Below are 14,303 nucleotides of genomic sequence, written 5' to 3' on the forward strand. Positions count from 1 at the left end.
ACATCACCCCCACTCACGAACGAATCAAGAAAGTGTGCGGCGTTACCCCCACACCCCCTATACGCCTTCATGGCGTAGCGCCAAGCACAGGTGAGAACTTTACCTTTTTTTTTTTTTTTTTGCATAAAGTGGACTTACAACAAAATTTCAACTTGCGATAAAGATTATGATAAGGTATTAAAGAATTGGGTCTAACACATTTTTTTTATTGTTTAACAATGACATTGTTAACTAATATTCTTAATTTCAGTTTCCAAGATGAAATCGGCTACGAAATAAAAGGAGTGGGTTCATATTTCTGTTACGAAATTCCACTTTTGTAGTAGACCTGTGCCACACTAAGTTGTGACAATAAACAAATCTGAGACACTTTCAAAGTATTAAATTGCTATCTACGTATTTGGGAAAAATCTTTCAATATAATACTTTTTTTGGACGCGTCAAATCATAGTATTTAATTCCTGTTTTAGCAGCTTTAAGAAACCTGATTTTTTTTGGGGGGGGGTTACAAATGCCCTTTCTGCTCCCGTCAAGTTACGCCTATGACATACAGGAATTCAAAGTAAAAGACTGTCCCGACTAAATCGGGAGACACGTCTGATAGATTTACAATTGGGAAAATCATAATCAACCTATTTTCATATATTGCATGCAGCTCTACTTTTTCTGCAATGTGGATCAAGAACTGGGGACGTGGAGAAGCACAACACTCCACGTAACCAATAGTCACGTGACCCTCTTTGCTTTCCTGCCATGTTGACCTTCGCGTGGAACACATTTCTCGGTGTTAAGACAGGCAAAATCACCCGATCATCGAAGGGTGCAATATGTGTTGCCTACCCTCCTGCATTACTTGCTCCTATTAAAGCCTTATGGGGAAGAACTTTTTTCCATGACTGTACCTCTGGTTCTGCAGCACCCTAGGGTTTGTAAATACACGCCCCGGAAAGGAATCCACATGGAGGGGGTGAAGTTTGTACGTACAATCCGCTTACTTATTTTTTAAAAATAAATCACCTTATGGCAGCATCGGAGTATTTCCTTTTACAGGCGACAGAGCACCACCTGCGTCCTTGCTGCCCCCGAAAAAGAGGCGGGAAAGCAGGCCGACGCGGCGTCGCCTGTCGGAGGCGGTCGCCTAGCAACGCACTCCCAACAAAACAAAATTATTTTTATCTCAAGGTGCGGCGTTACCTCCCGCCCTTCCTACACTGGCCGTAATGGGCTTTCAGTGTCGCAATTTTGGCTTCGGTTCTCACAATAAACAACCAGCGTGGGAGTTTATAAAAAATATCCGCGGCAAAAGAAAAATACTTTTGTCCCTGCCAGAAATATTTTCATTCCTCCTTAAAGAAAATGAAACTGAACGGATATAATATATGTACAGGGTGATTATAAAGTCCATGACATTTTTGGGAAATCGGCGACCAATTACAAAATAAATGGTGCTACAGTACAGAAGAGACACCAAAACACAAAATTAACGTTTTTCCACATGACCTCCATCAATTTCAAAACAAGTGTCCCAACGGGACAAGGCAGCATTAAACACTTTCTCCAACATAGCCGGAGTGATCATCTCGCATGCATTTCGTATGTGTTCTTTCAGCACTGTGAGATTGGCAATCTTAGTTTTGTAGACCTTCTCTTTGATAAAACTCCCAAGCAAAGAAATCCAGTGGGGTAAGATCAGGTGAACGGGATGCCCACATACGAAGAGATCCTCTTCAGTTGGGAAAGGTGGTGTTGAGGTACTCTCGAACAGTGGTTGCGAAGTGGGGCGGTGCACCGTCTTGTTGGAAGACCACTGTACCAAGGATACCATCATCCAACAACTGCGGCTCTAGGAACATGTCGAGGTAAGTGCCACCGTGGATTGTTTGTTCCACAAACATGAATAGCTCATAGACTTTTTGTTTGGTCATGCCGAGCCAGACATTCACTTTCGGAGTGATCCTTTGCCATTCGATGGTATCATTGGGCGGCTCATTGCCCCATATTCGACAATTATGACGGTTCACATGTAATGTGTAAAAGAGTTAATTTTGTGTCTTGGTGTCTCTTCTGTACTGTAGTACCATTTATTTTGATATTAGTCGCCGATTTCCCGAAAATGTCATGGGACTTTATAATCACCCTGTATATAGTATACCATTTATTACCTATGTAACAAGAAACACAAAAAAACGGCGGCCCCCGTCGCGCTACGACGCCAGGGGTCCCGGGTTCGAATCCCGGGCTGTGCATGGTTGTTAGTGAGTACGCATTCATCAATTTCATCACATCATCACTCATCCCCATCTTCGCAAATTAGCCAAAAGTGGCAAAAAAGCGAAGTGAAATAAAGCAATTCAATCGAAACCGCTGCAAAACCATCCCTGTCCATTAAAGGTTCAATCTTCAGGGATTACCCTATCGAAAAGCATGCAGCCTTCTGGATTAAAGAAGGATACAATTCTGTAAATGAACAACTCATCGAGCCGAGACTTTGTGAGTGTTGCTTCATCATATCATCACTCATCCTCACCATCGCGATTAGCCAAAAGTGGCAGATAAAAAAGAAGTAAAATAAACCATATCAATCGGGACTGGACCTACAGCATCAAGTGGGATCAGAGTCCCTATGTGCCTTCACCGAATACACCTTGATTACAAGGCTACGACGTTATACGATGATCATGGGCGTCGCCAGAAATTTTCCTGGGGGGGGGGGTCTAATCGAAGATGTCGAGGATACCCCCTTCCCTCAAAAATATTGTGATACAGACCAGTGGCATATGCAGAAGTTTGTTAAAGAGGGGTTAATTTTTAAAATTATTGCATTATCAGTATTTTAAATGATGTTATTATTATTATTATTATTTCTACTACTACTACTACTACTACTACTACTACTACTAGTAGAGTTGACGAGCTGTATCTTTGCGGGTGGCCTGGGCTACTCCGCGCAGAGTGTGAGAGAGATTCGTTTATGTAGTTGCCACCTACTCGTCCTTTGGGTAGTCGACAGAGGACAGAACGCAAGGATAATGACGCGCAGCCGGTAGCTCCTCCCCCTTGCTACTGCGCAGCCGGGCTTGGGTAGGGTTCACCCGCAAAGATACAGCTCGTCAACTGTAGTAGCAGTAGCAGTTTTAGTTTAGTTTATTTTAGCATCCAATAAGTTTATTATACGAATAATATAGTACTTGTTATTATAAGGATAATATAGTACTTGTTGCAACCAAGATTACATAATAGTTACTTCTAACATTAGTAGCAGTAGCAGCAGCAAACGCAGTAGTATAAGAAGCTTCAAAACATGTGAAAGTTACAAATTAACAGAGTTTCAGTGTTGCAAATTATGCAAGATTCGTACCAAATTCGATATCTGAAGACCATTTTTAAACAGTGACGCAAAATGAGGTGAAATAAAGTGCTTCGTTTATAAATTACCATATATTGAAAAAAGTAGATGAAAATTTCCAGGGGGTTCGACCCCTCCTGCCGACGCCCTTGACGATGATGGCGTAATGGTAACGTCGTCGCCTTGTAATAAAGGGGTTTCAGTTCAATACCCAGAGGACGTACATAGTGGTTGGGATCTCACTTTAAACTGTAGGTCCAGTACTGATTAGCCTATCTGTGCATAAAGTGAAGTGGACTTCAACGAAAACTCAGATCTTGCTATTCTGTTCGAATACTAACCAAACAGTATATCTCTCATTAACAATAAATATAACAAGCTTTCTTCTTTTACATAACTTGAAATGAATGATGCCAATTTCTAGGTGGGATCGACGGACCGGTTCGAGCAGTGGCGTGCTCAGGATTTTCGAAAGGGGGGGGGGGGGGTTTACGTATACTTCTTTTGTAGTCAGCTCTAATTTGGCCATTTCCTGCAATGGCTACAGCCGGATTGCGCACACTTTTCCGGTTTTATCAGTGGCATCTGATAAGCCGTTGACAAGCTCTCACAATGTACAGGATTGCGCCCAAAAATATGAGGCGATGTTGTCAGATGTAAAATGTTCTCAAGCCGTTCTCACTTCTGTTGTGTTTGTTTGTGTGTGGACTTGCACGTGTTTTTGCTGGAAGGGTAGCATTAGAAAATTGTATCTTGAAAACATCAATAGTGACTTACTGTATTATGTAAATTGGTATGAAAATTGTATCTTGACTTGCTACATTTACTGGTCAAATAATATTTTTTATTTATTCCTTAAGAGATTTACTATTTTATTTCTAATTTCTCTCTCTCTTCTTGTCTAAAGAAATAAACAGTTTTGCGCACAAACTTTAAAGCTATCAAAGTGGCAACTTTCTATCAAAATCTGTGCGCAAAACAGGTCAGCGAGACTTGTGTGCAATTCTGGATTTAAAGTGTGCGTAATTCGGTTGCGGCGCCTGCAATTGAAGTTTCTTTTTTTATTTAGGGACTCTGGGCCAAAGGGGAGCATAACACCAACTAACCCCCAATCGGCACGCCACTGGGTTCGATCTATTCCTGAAACAAATGCCTTGAAGCAGCAAGCGCCCTTCTAAAGTTTGTCACTTGTTTCCTTCTTTTGCAGAAGAGAGAATGACGCTCACCGCTGGAGATCGTTTCCTGAGCATCTTATTGGTTGCCGCCTCCCTCCGAGCTGTCGTCGCCTACAGACCCTTCGTCAACTACACGGGGCGCTTCATGTTGGGGGCGCTGTTCCCCATACACAGCAAGGGGCGCGAAGGGGACTGCGGGAACATACAGGTAAACTTTTGAGACGCAAAACATATACGAGGGTCAGTCAATAAATAGAAGCATGGTGTAATACCCAACTTACAAACTTACTTACAACTTACAAACAGAACCTTCTTCAGGGTTCCTACGATTTATTTATTATGAAATTCCCTGACATTTCCAGGTTTTCCAGCCCAAAAACTTAATTCTTCCATCATCATGATTTTTACTTTTGAACCTTCTGTTTTCCAATTAAATATATAATCCGTTAATTATTATGAATATTCATTTTCACAACTTTTTTTCAGCAAATTTCATTTTACACACAAATTCGAAAAGTAAAATGTAAAATTACAATCTGCATCACATGTATTGGGTACTACAATCACGTGCATCTAGCCTTCAATTTTGTTATAAAATTTTACACATCTCTTTCAAGAAAAAGCTTTAAACATTAGGGAGAAATTTTAGTATAATTCCTATAGATAATGGGTGCTTTAATTGTAATATCATGAGTGATATTAGTAATATAATAGTAATTAGTATTAATTGAATGTTAATATCAATTGGGGTAGTTTAATTAGAATATTAGCATTGGGAGTTGTTATTGGTGATGTTATTATATCCACCGTGATGGTTTTTTAATATTATTAATTCGTTGGTGATTTACAAGACCACTGTTTTTTTTAAACTATAAAAACTTATAGTAGTAGTATTATTTATATTAATTATTTTATTTATTAGATTTTTGTGCTTTATTTCTCAACGTAGGCATTTATTAGTAACTTTATTAAGACGAATTTATTGTGTTCTATTTATATATAACACATTATTTTGTAAGAAATCAAGAGGAGTCTTAATTTTGTTTATTATTTATTTCATTTTGTGTGTGTGAAGGTGCTCTTGGTTTATCTATTATGGTGTCCGTTACTCGCACACATGGCAAAACACTATTTCTTCCAATTTGAAAACTTCATTTTTTGGTGTAAACTGTACAATATGATAATCTCATTCCTGTTTTTTACACTTTTTAAATTTAACGCATTATTACTTCGTTATTTTCGAAAACCAACTAACTGAAGTTTACTTCTGTTCCGTAAAAACTCTTCTGTTCTTTTTGTAACTTTTAATGAACTAAACAAATTTGCAGAGGGGTCAACGGACCGGTTCGCTCCCCCCGACGCCCATGCTGGCAGTGTTGCCAAGTTGGCCCTTTTGGGGCCAGAACTGGCCCTTTTGAGTACGTACTCAGCTCCAAAATTGGGGCTTTTTAGCCCTACAGAGAGAAATCTTGCTACAAATCTAGCCCTTTCAGTAATGAAATGTTTTTTGGTATTTCAGTAAACTGCAAAGAAGAATTCACTTAACCGACCCTCCTCTGCACCTGCAAGCTCGTCTTGCGACCCATCCTGGGGAGCAGGTAGCAAGTGCACATTGTCACTTTATCCCCTTGTTTCTGGTTTTGGGGTATGCTGTGTAGCCCGAGGTGAATTACGGATAACGTCGATTCCAGAAAATGCGAATCTTTGTTCAGTTGCATTGCATCTGGTCCTTGAAAGTTCACAGAAGTGCGGTGCGGAATCGACGAATCGTTCGTAACAGTGAGGCTCTCCCAGAGACTAGTTCGTGCGTGCGGCCATGTGTGTGTGTGTGTGTGTGTGTGTGTGTGAGTCTACGTGTGCATATATATGAAGGAGGAACATGCCGAAAATGTGTAATGCTTTTGTGTAATCTATTGCACCACAATTTACGGGGGAAATAAATTATTTAAGTTAAGAAAATTTAATTTAGTTGAGCGTATGCCCCTCATCTTGACAGTTGATTAGTTGTGGTTCTTGAGTTTCAGAAATTTTGCACCAAAACACCCAAGAATTAAGAACCAGATTTTTTTTCAGTGCGCAGCCACACCTTTGTAAATCTAGCCCCTTGGATGTGAATTTTAGCTCCATTTTGGGTGCGATTTAGCCCGTTTTTCTCTCGTGCTGTTGGCAACACTGCTTGCTGGTTACGTATGAGATAAGTCACCATTGAAAATTAGGCCTTGGTCCAATGAGTTTTTGAAGTACTGATAAAAAAAAGATGAAAACATGATCGAAAAGCTTTGCTGAGCAAGTTAAGTGACTGAAATTTTTCTCCTGTTTCAGCTGGAAGATGGAATCCAGCCTCTGGAAGCGATGCTGTACACCTTGGACAAAATCAACAACGATGACAGCATTCTTCCTGGAATCAAACTTGGGCTCCTAGCCTTCGATTCCTGCGACAATGTTGCCTACTCTCTTGAGCAGTCGCTGGATTTCGTGAAAGGTAAGAAAACTCAAGCAGAATCTAATTGGGCCGCCAAAATTCCCTTGTAAGACAGGGTAGTTTGAAAAGTAAGGTAAACGAAGTAGAGATGGCAGCACCATAATCGAAATCGATGCACGTTCGATAAGTTTGATCCTTCAAACGAACCCTTGCAGAGTTTCAGCCCAGTGCGTTGTGAGGTTATTGGTTACAAAATGATTTCTCCTGGTCTGCAAAATAGCCGTTCACAGCATGAATCACTTCATCGTTATCGGAAAATCGTTGTCCTCCGAGATATCTTTAAGGTTAGGGAACAAATGGCAGTCAGAAGGCAACAATTCGAACTTAAGTTCATGGATTTTAGCCATAGAAACCATTGGTGTGTGAACAGGTGCATTATTCTGGTGGTTTTGTCAATCATTTTTGAAAACGCTTTCACGTTCACCTTTTTCGCGCAATCAAACAACCTCACAACGCACTGCGCTGAAACTCTGCAAGGGCTCGCTTCAAGGATCAAACTTATCGACTGTGCAACGAATTCGATTATGGTGCTGCCATCTCTGCTTCTTTTACCTTACTTTTCGAACTACCCTCGTATGCTTCGGGTTGTTCTTCTGCTGAAAGACTATTCGCGTTATAGCCAGAAAGACAAGAATACAATCTCAATAGTTTATAATAGGGACGTTACCGTATGAGTACATACAAGTGGACGCGTATAAAATCATAGGAATTGATTCCCAAGACAAGAAAACCATCATGAACGGTCGGCGTGGCACAGCACAACTGAGTATTGGTAAATTGACTACCAGTGGAAAGGCTGGAATGTTTATCCGAGAATTAAAACACCTAGAACAGGCTACTATCCATGTTTCAAATCGGCGATCTTTCTGTTTCTATTGTTCGCGCCCCTTGCAATCATGAGCTCTCCACCGCAGGTGCGTTGTTATGCTGGCCGTTCATGACGGGTTAGCAGCTTAAAGTAGGAAACCAATTACGAAAGGCGCACACTGGCAAACTAACTTGAGCGGACATCAAACGGAAGTAACTGATGAGCTTAACGGCTTGAATGCCTACACGAGAATTAAAACCAAACATTATGGGCCTTCGTCCCGAAACACCTAGACAACGATGGTGCAGCGTCGCGTGAGAAAATATGCAGGAAAAGTGAATAACTTTTCATATAATTATTCCGCCCTCCGCCTCCTCCTCACAACAGCAGCCATTGCAACTTCTGGCTGGTCCTGTGCCGCGCTGGCCGTTCATGATGGGTTTCGTGCTTATTGTTTCTCTTCCAATGCTAAGGACTTAACAATAAAAACAGTCTTAAGAATTAGTAACTATTCTCGTCCAGGATTTCCAGGGCTGGTAGAATCGGAAGGAGGCATCAACGACCAAAATGTCTACTACAGTGAAAGTTTTTGTCTGTATGTTATGGCGACAGCCTGTATCATTTATGAATAGCTTTGAAGCTCCAAAATCTTTCTAATGCAGCAACTGTGCGTGTTCTCCTTCCAGGTTTCATCGCTAGGTTCAATGAGCATCACGAGCAAGAGTTCCAGTGCGGGGACGGCAGCACTCCAAAGTTCAGGGGCGGAGGTTTCGACCAAGTGATTGGGGTCGTCGGCGGACAGTCAAGCTCCATCTCCATCCAGGTAAGATGAGAAAACTTAATTGTGCCGCTGCTTAATTTCAGCCGGTATCTTCTCTAGCAAGGTCACCCTCACAATTTCTCGGGGTGAGGTTTCGGTACTATTATAGTATGGGGGAGACACCTGTAAATCATATATTTCGCACTTTTTTACATTGCTAACGTACTATTTTGGAATGCGGAACATTTCCCAAGGTGAAACAATGCATTTCTAACTAAGATAATGTCTATTTCTTACATTTACGAGTACTTACTGTTACTTGTTATTTCGATTCTGGCTCTGTCCGAAAGGTACGAAGTACGTACTTGAAGCATGGTTTTGGCGGAAGTGCCGTCACCTAGTACAGTTCGAATGCGCCAAGTACAGGAGTGCGCAAGTGCATATCTCGCAGTGCAGATGGAAGCTGACTCGGTCACGTGATTTCCACACTCGTTGTTCGTTTGTTTTATAATCGCGGAGGTCTACCTCCAGCAACACAGGTTAAATATACGTTATGGGTCAGCAAGTTGCTTAAAGTGCTTCTAATGTGTGGAAATGTATGTGTACGAACATTTGAAATTGCAACGTGATTTCTATGGTGAAAAACAAGTGTTTATAACGTGGGGAAAACAACGAGTACTCAGCTTTATCTACTGATCGTATTTGGCGCTGCAGTCGAAGTGCAATTCGAAAGACTTTCACTTCCAGTCCACGACTTCAAGACCGCACTCCAAGACCGCACTCCAAGACCATACTCGGAGGATGCTCGCTTCAAGTACGGTCTTGCACCTTTGGGACACGGCCCAAGTAACACATTATGGCGGGCATTAGCGTACTGGTTCAGGGCGCGTTGTGCGAGTGTTTTGTCGATTTTTGCAGTGTTGCAACCTCGTTCGCCGGAAAATACCTACTTTTGTGCGCGGATTTAAAATTATGCTAATACCTCGCAAACCATTGACGTTAGCCCCACAAACCATTGACGTTAGCCTCACAAACCATTCACGTTAGCCCCAAAAACCATTGACGTTAACCCCAAAAACCATTTTCCGTAAGGTTAGGTTAGGTTAAGTTAGGTTAGGCAAGCATAGTTAAAAAAAAAAATTAAAAATACTCGACACATCATGTTCTAGTGAAAACACGGCGAGTTTGAAACACTGACTATGGGGTTACGTCATCTTATCACACGGAACATTGCGCTCTCGTGTAGAAAGCAAATGGCGGCAGCAGAAACAGCGTGTCGGACAGAGATTTTCGCAGAAAACAACATGTATTCGCATTAAAATGGATCAAAACTACATTCACGAACTTCCACAACGATAAAGAAAATGATTTCCGTAAGTACTTTCTCCTGGAAATTTGAAAAAATCCGTCTCGCCTGTACTATAATGTTACCGAGGTTTCTCTTCAAGGGGTGCCTTTCTGAGGGTGACCACCACTTTCGTCATCCACAAACCAAATCAAAAGTAGTGCAACTCTGATTTGGTTGTCAGGGCAGGCGCGGATCCAAGAAAAGGCTAGTTTTATCGATGTATGCCTAATATTTTTGAAGACTCAAATGTTCTGCCTGATCACCAAAGTGTAACAGAATCGAGAATATTATTCTCATGATAGACTAACCGGAACTGGAGCTACAGTTTAAAGTGGAAACCGAAACACTATTTGCCTCCATCGGGTTCGAACCAGGGACCCTTTGATTTCAAGAAGACGTTACCCCTACGGCATCGGGGAGGCTACGAAGATGAGGAGGAATGATGATATGATGAAATTGATGACGGGACACTCACAAAGAACGCACACTTCCAAGCTGGGACTCGTAGCTCTTGTGCTAACCATGAAGCAGAGGCGTCTCCTGTACGCATGCGTTGCATGCTGCGCATGCGTCAATTGTGGGAAAAAGGACAGCTTGCTCTGTGACGACATTAATGAGCAATTCTACATTCTAATTTCTTCATATAGGAGAAGTATTTATTTTACACCAGAGCGCTCAACTAAGATTATATTATATTTCATGGATCTGAAGTGACGCATGCGTCAATTGTGGGAAAATAATTATTACTTTATTTCACTTCAGATCCAAGAAATGTAATATAAGCTTAGTTGAGCGCTCTCGTGTAAAATAAATACTTCTCCTATATGAATAAATTAGAATGCAGAAATGCTCATGAATGTCGTCGCAGAGCAAGCTGTCCTTTTTCCCACAATTGACGCATGCGTTCAATTACAGCGCCTTGAATAAAGCCCCTATTACACGGAACTGGATTTCTAGTTGGAATGCCCTAGTTGGCGCTGAACTAACTTTCTAGGTAGCAATCATGGCCGACTGCTTGACTGGTTTCGAGGAATAGGACATGTTCTAATTGCAACTTGCTTTCCTCGACTGGATTCTGTAAAACAGCCAATCAGAGCAAAGTTTCACCATGTGAACATAATCAGTGAGTGTGCAAAGGAGCATTTTTGTCTGTGGTTTCCGAGTGTTACTCCAGCAATGTATAACGTATAGCTACAGCATGAAAGGCGCGTTGAGTTATACCATCTGTGTCGAGTACACGGTTTTTACATTTGAAACAACTAAAATATGCTTCCATGCGTGTACAGTAAACGTTGTAAAGTATGTATTTAAGCAGCGCCATTGTTTTGTACATAATAACGTTTTATACGAAACGTTATTCCTCTCGGTTGAATTGTTATCGGGTTTTTAAAATGTGAAGTGATACATTGTTTACTTCTCATGCGGCCGCCATTACAACTTCCCTCGTATGGGAACAAAAGTCTATCGACAAGTACGCTGATAAGTATCGTGTGAGGCGAAAACTAGCAAATTGATAGCAAGTCCAGCGCCAACTAGGACATATCTACTGGAAATCCAGTTCCGTGTGATGCGGGCTTAACGTAGTGCGGAAAACGACCCAAGAAACTAGTTCCCCAGACGGATGGCAGTGCGATCAGTACGAATGCTAATTTTCTTATGAAAGTAATGTGGCGTAGTTAGTTTTTGGAATATACGTTGTTAGATTTGTTTGTCTTGAAATGCGGTACGTGAATTGATGGAAACAGTTATATTTGTGGAGTGATTTGCAGTCACGAAACGTCATTAATTTGGAAAGAAAAGTAAAATAAAATTAATAAATAAATAGCATGCGTAACACAAGAAGAAACATCGCAAAGTGATTCCGGACGTCAGGTGTTGGATTGTGTACTAGAGTATTATTTTCCTATGTTATTAGAATCTATCAATAGTATCCTGAGAGATATTTCATACCGAGGCGACAAACCACAAATGTCGCTTGAAAGCGAGCTGTCGGAAATCAATGCAACCTTTCGAACCGTAGGGACAAAAGCTCTGACTGCACCGTTTCCTCAAGGAGATTTCACACCAAAGCGACACGGGTCATTCGGTCCAAGGCAACTTTCATACCGAAGTGACACATGTTGCTTGGAAAGGAGCCAATCAAGAGCAACATTTCACATTGCTAATAGACTGAAGGCACCATGTCGCTTGTCACTTAGTTGGGAACTCCCCCTGTAGCGCGTCGCTTCGGTCTGAGCACCCTTCCTTTAAGGAGCTTTCCGACCGAAGTAACAAGTAGCACGCGAATACGCCATATGAACGTGTCGTTTGCTGTTTGGACCCTCATGTGCAATGAATGCTATTTTACAGTCTGGAAGTGTGTGTCACTAGTGTGACAGTGTGAACATCCCGTGTCGCTTGTCTCATTGGTTTGAAAGTTTCCTTACACTCATGTCGATGGCACTAAGTAAGTTTTGTGGGGTCCCCTTGTCGTTTCATGCAATCATCATTATCATCATCGCCGCGATTAGTTTAAAGCGGAAGAAAAGAGACAGTAAATATCAAAAATGCAAATGCTTAAGTGTGTATATCTTTAAAAGAAATGATGATGATAATAATAATGAACCTAATTCATACACAAAATTGCCAAGTTGCCAAGAAAATTCCACGCGTATTTTTTCTCCCGTATCATTAACGAAAGTATGACGATAACAGGACGTGGTCGACTGTCTAGAATGTTCGTTAATATCTTCGCGACCACTGTACCAAATATCATAGCAATTATCACATTCATAGAAATGCTTCATGTAAAAGAATGAGACGTTGCAGCAAAAACTCCATTTACTTCCATTATAAGCAGACGAATACCAAGCACCGGGATCAACACCAGCGCCTCTAGCGGTATCCTTTCTGAGTGGAACCTGCCAGAGGGGCCAAAACCGTCCGTTTTCCACACTACATTATTCAAGGCACTGTAGTTCAGGAGACGCCTCTGCCATGAAGTATACTTGCGTATCAGTTCATTCAAATTTGTTGGTCAACCTCTTGGGTACACCAGTGAATTCATCCCACTTTTACTCTGTTTTCTTCTTTACCTAAATATTTAACAGATACTTAACAACGCAGTTAGTAGGCTATTTAACGTGGCATTAAACGCCAAGTCACACTCAAACCATTCATCGCGCGCTGCAAAATTGTTTTCTGAGCGCAATTCTGCATTCTAATGGTCTCTCCGTGCTGAAGTGTTTTCAGGGCGTTTTCATTGTTCGTCGCAGCTTCGACAGAGTGACGTAGCTAAAACGGCTGAGTAAACAACCGCTACGCGCAAATGACTCGTGCGTGCTAATTGCCTCGCGCCTGTTAAGCGACACCCTAGAACGTGCAGCGAATTAAATGCACTCCATGCTACGTTCACACGGGTTGTTTAAGCGTGATCCATGTATTAGGGAAGGGATAAGTTCACTCTATGCACAGAAAGGCTAATCGGGACTAGACCTACAGTTTACCGTGTGATCCGAACCACCGTGTACCTCCACCGGGTATCGAACCTGGCGAGCATGGGCGTCGGTAGAAATGTTCGTAAGGGGGGGGGGAGGGGGGATCAGACTATTTATAAAAGTTGAATAGCAGAATTGATTGATTGTTTTGCTTTATTTTACTTCGTTTTTTCTGCCATTTTTGGTTAATTTGCGCCAATAAATGATGATATGGTGAAATTGATGAATGGCCAAACATCCATGCCCCGACCTGGATTCGAACCCGGGACCACCGGCGTCGTAGCGCAATGTGATAACCACTCCGCCACGGGGCCGACGTGAATAGCAGAAATAATAACAATAAAATTATTATCATGGTTATGATTATTATACAATAACAACTATTCCAAATTTTCTTCTTCTTCTTCTTCTTATTATTATTTGATCCACAACTTTTTTCATTATCCTTATACATTTCATAAAGTTTTTGTACTGAAATGCATAATTATTCATTTTTTAAAAAATTAACTTTTACACATCTTGTTCAAGAAAAAGCTTTAAAAGTTTTTGGGGCGAAAAAATTTACCCAAAAAGACATCTCACATATTTTTGAAAATAACATGATTTGGTTCCAGTATTTTACACACATTATTTTTTCTCGATTTAAGCAGATTTTACTTTGCTTGATTTTGTCCAAATAATAACTAACTGAACTTTATTTATGTTACTAACATAAGAAGTAACAAGCTTTCTGCTGTTTTGTAACTTAAAATAAACAATGTCAATTTTCAGGGAAGAAGGGTCAATGGACCAGTTCGACCCTGCTTCCCGACGCCCATGTGCCAACAGGAACACTGAGGGAGTAGATATTCACACCTTCCATTTTCCCTATGAGTTTTCACGGACTAGTGCACTAATTATATGCATTA

General features: G+C 41.2%; 1 protein-coding gene across 2 annotated transcripts in view; it reads left to right on the forward strand.

Annotated features, from left to right (window-relative positions):
• LOC145981546 (metabotropic glutamate receptor 3-like) overlaps positions 1 to 14,303 on the forward strand; it is an 89,945-nt gene that overhangs the window by 21,696 nt on the left and 53,946 nt on the right. For both annotated transcript variants that reach the window (XM_083114855.1, XM_083114856.1), the window contains exons 2-4: positions 4,554 to 4,729; positions 6,844 to 7,003; positions 8,498 to 8,634. In XM_083114855.1, coding sequence (XP_082970981.1) covers positions 4,562 to 4,729; positions 6,844 to 7,003; positions 8,498 to 8,634 — 465 coding nt within the window. In that variant the 5' untranslated portion in view covers positions 4,554 to 4,561. The remainder of the gene's footprint in view (positions 1 to 4,553; positions 4,730 to 6,843; positions 7,004 to 8,497; positions 8,635 to 14,303) is intronic.

Source organism: Lepisma saccharinum, chromosome 29 (genome assembly GCF_977018435.1).
Source record: "Lepisma saccharinum chromosome 29, izLepSacc3.1, whole genome shotgun sequence".
NCBI classification, from domain to species: Eukaryota; Metazoa; Arthropoda; class Insecta; order Zygentoma; family Lepismatidae; genus Lepisma; species Lepisma saccharinum.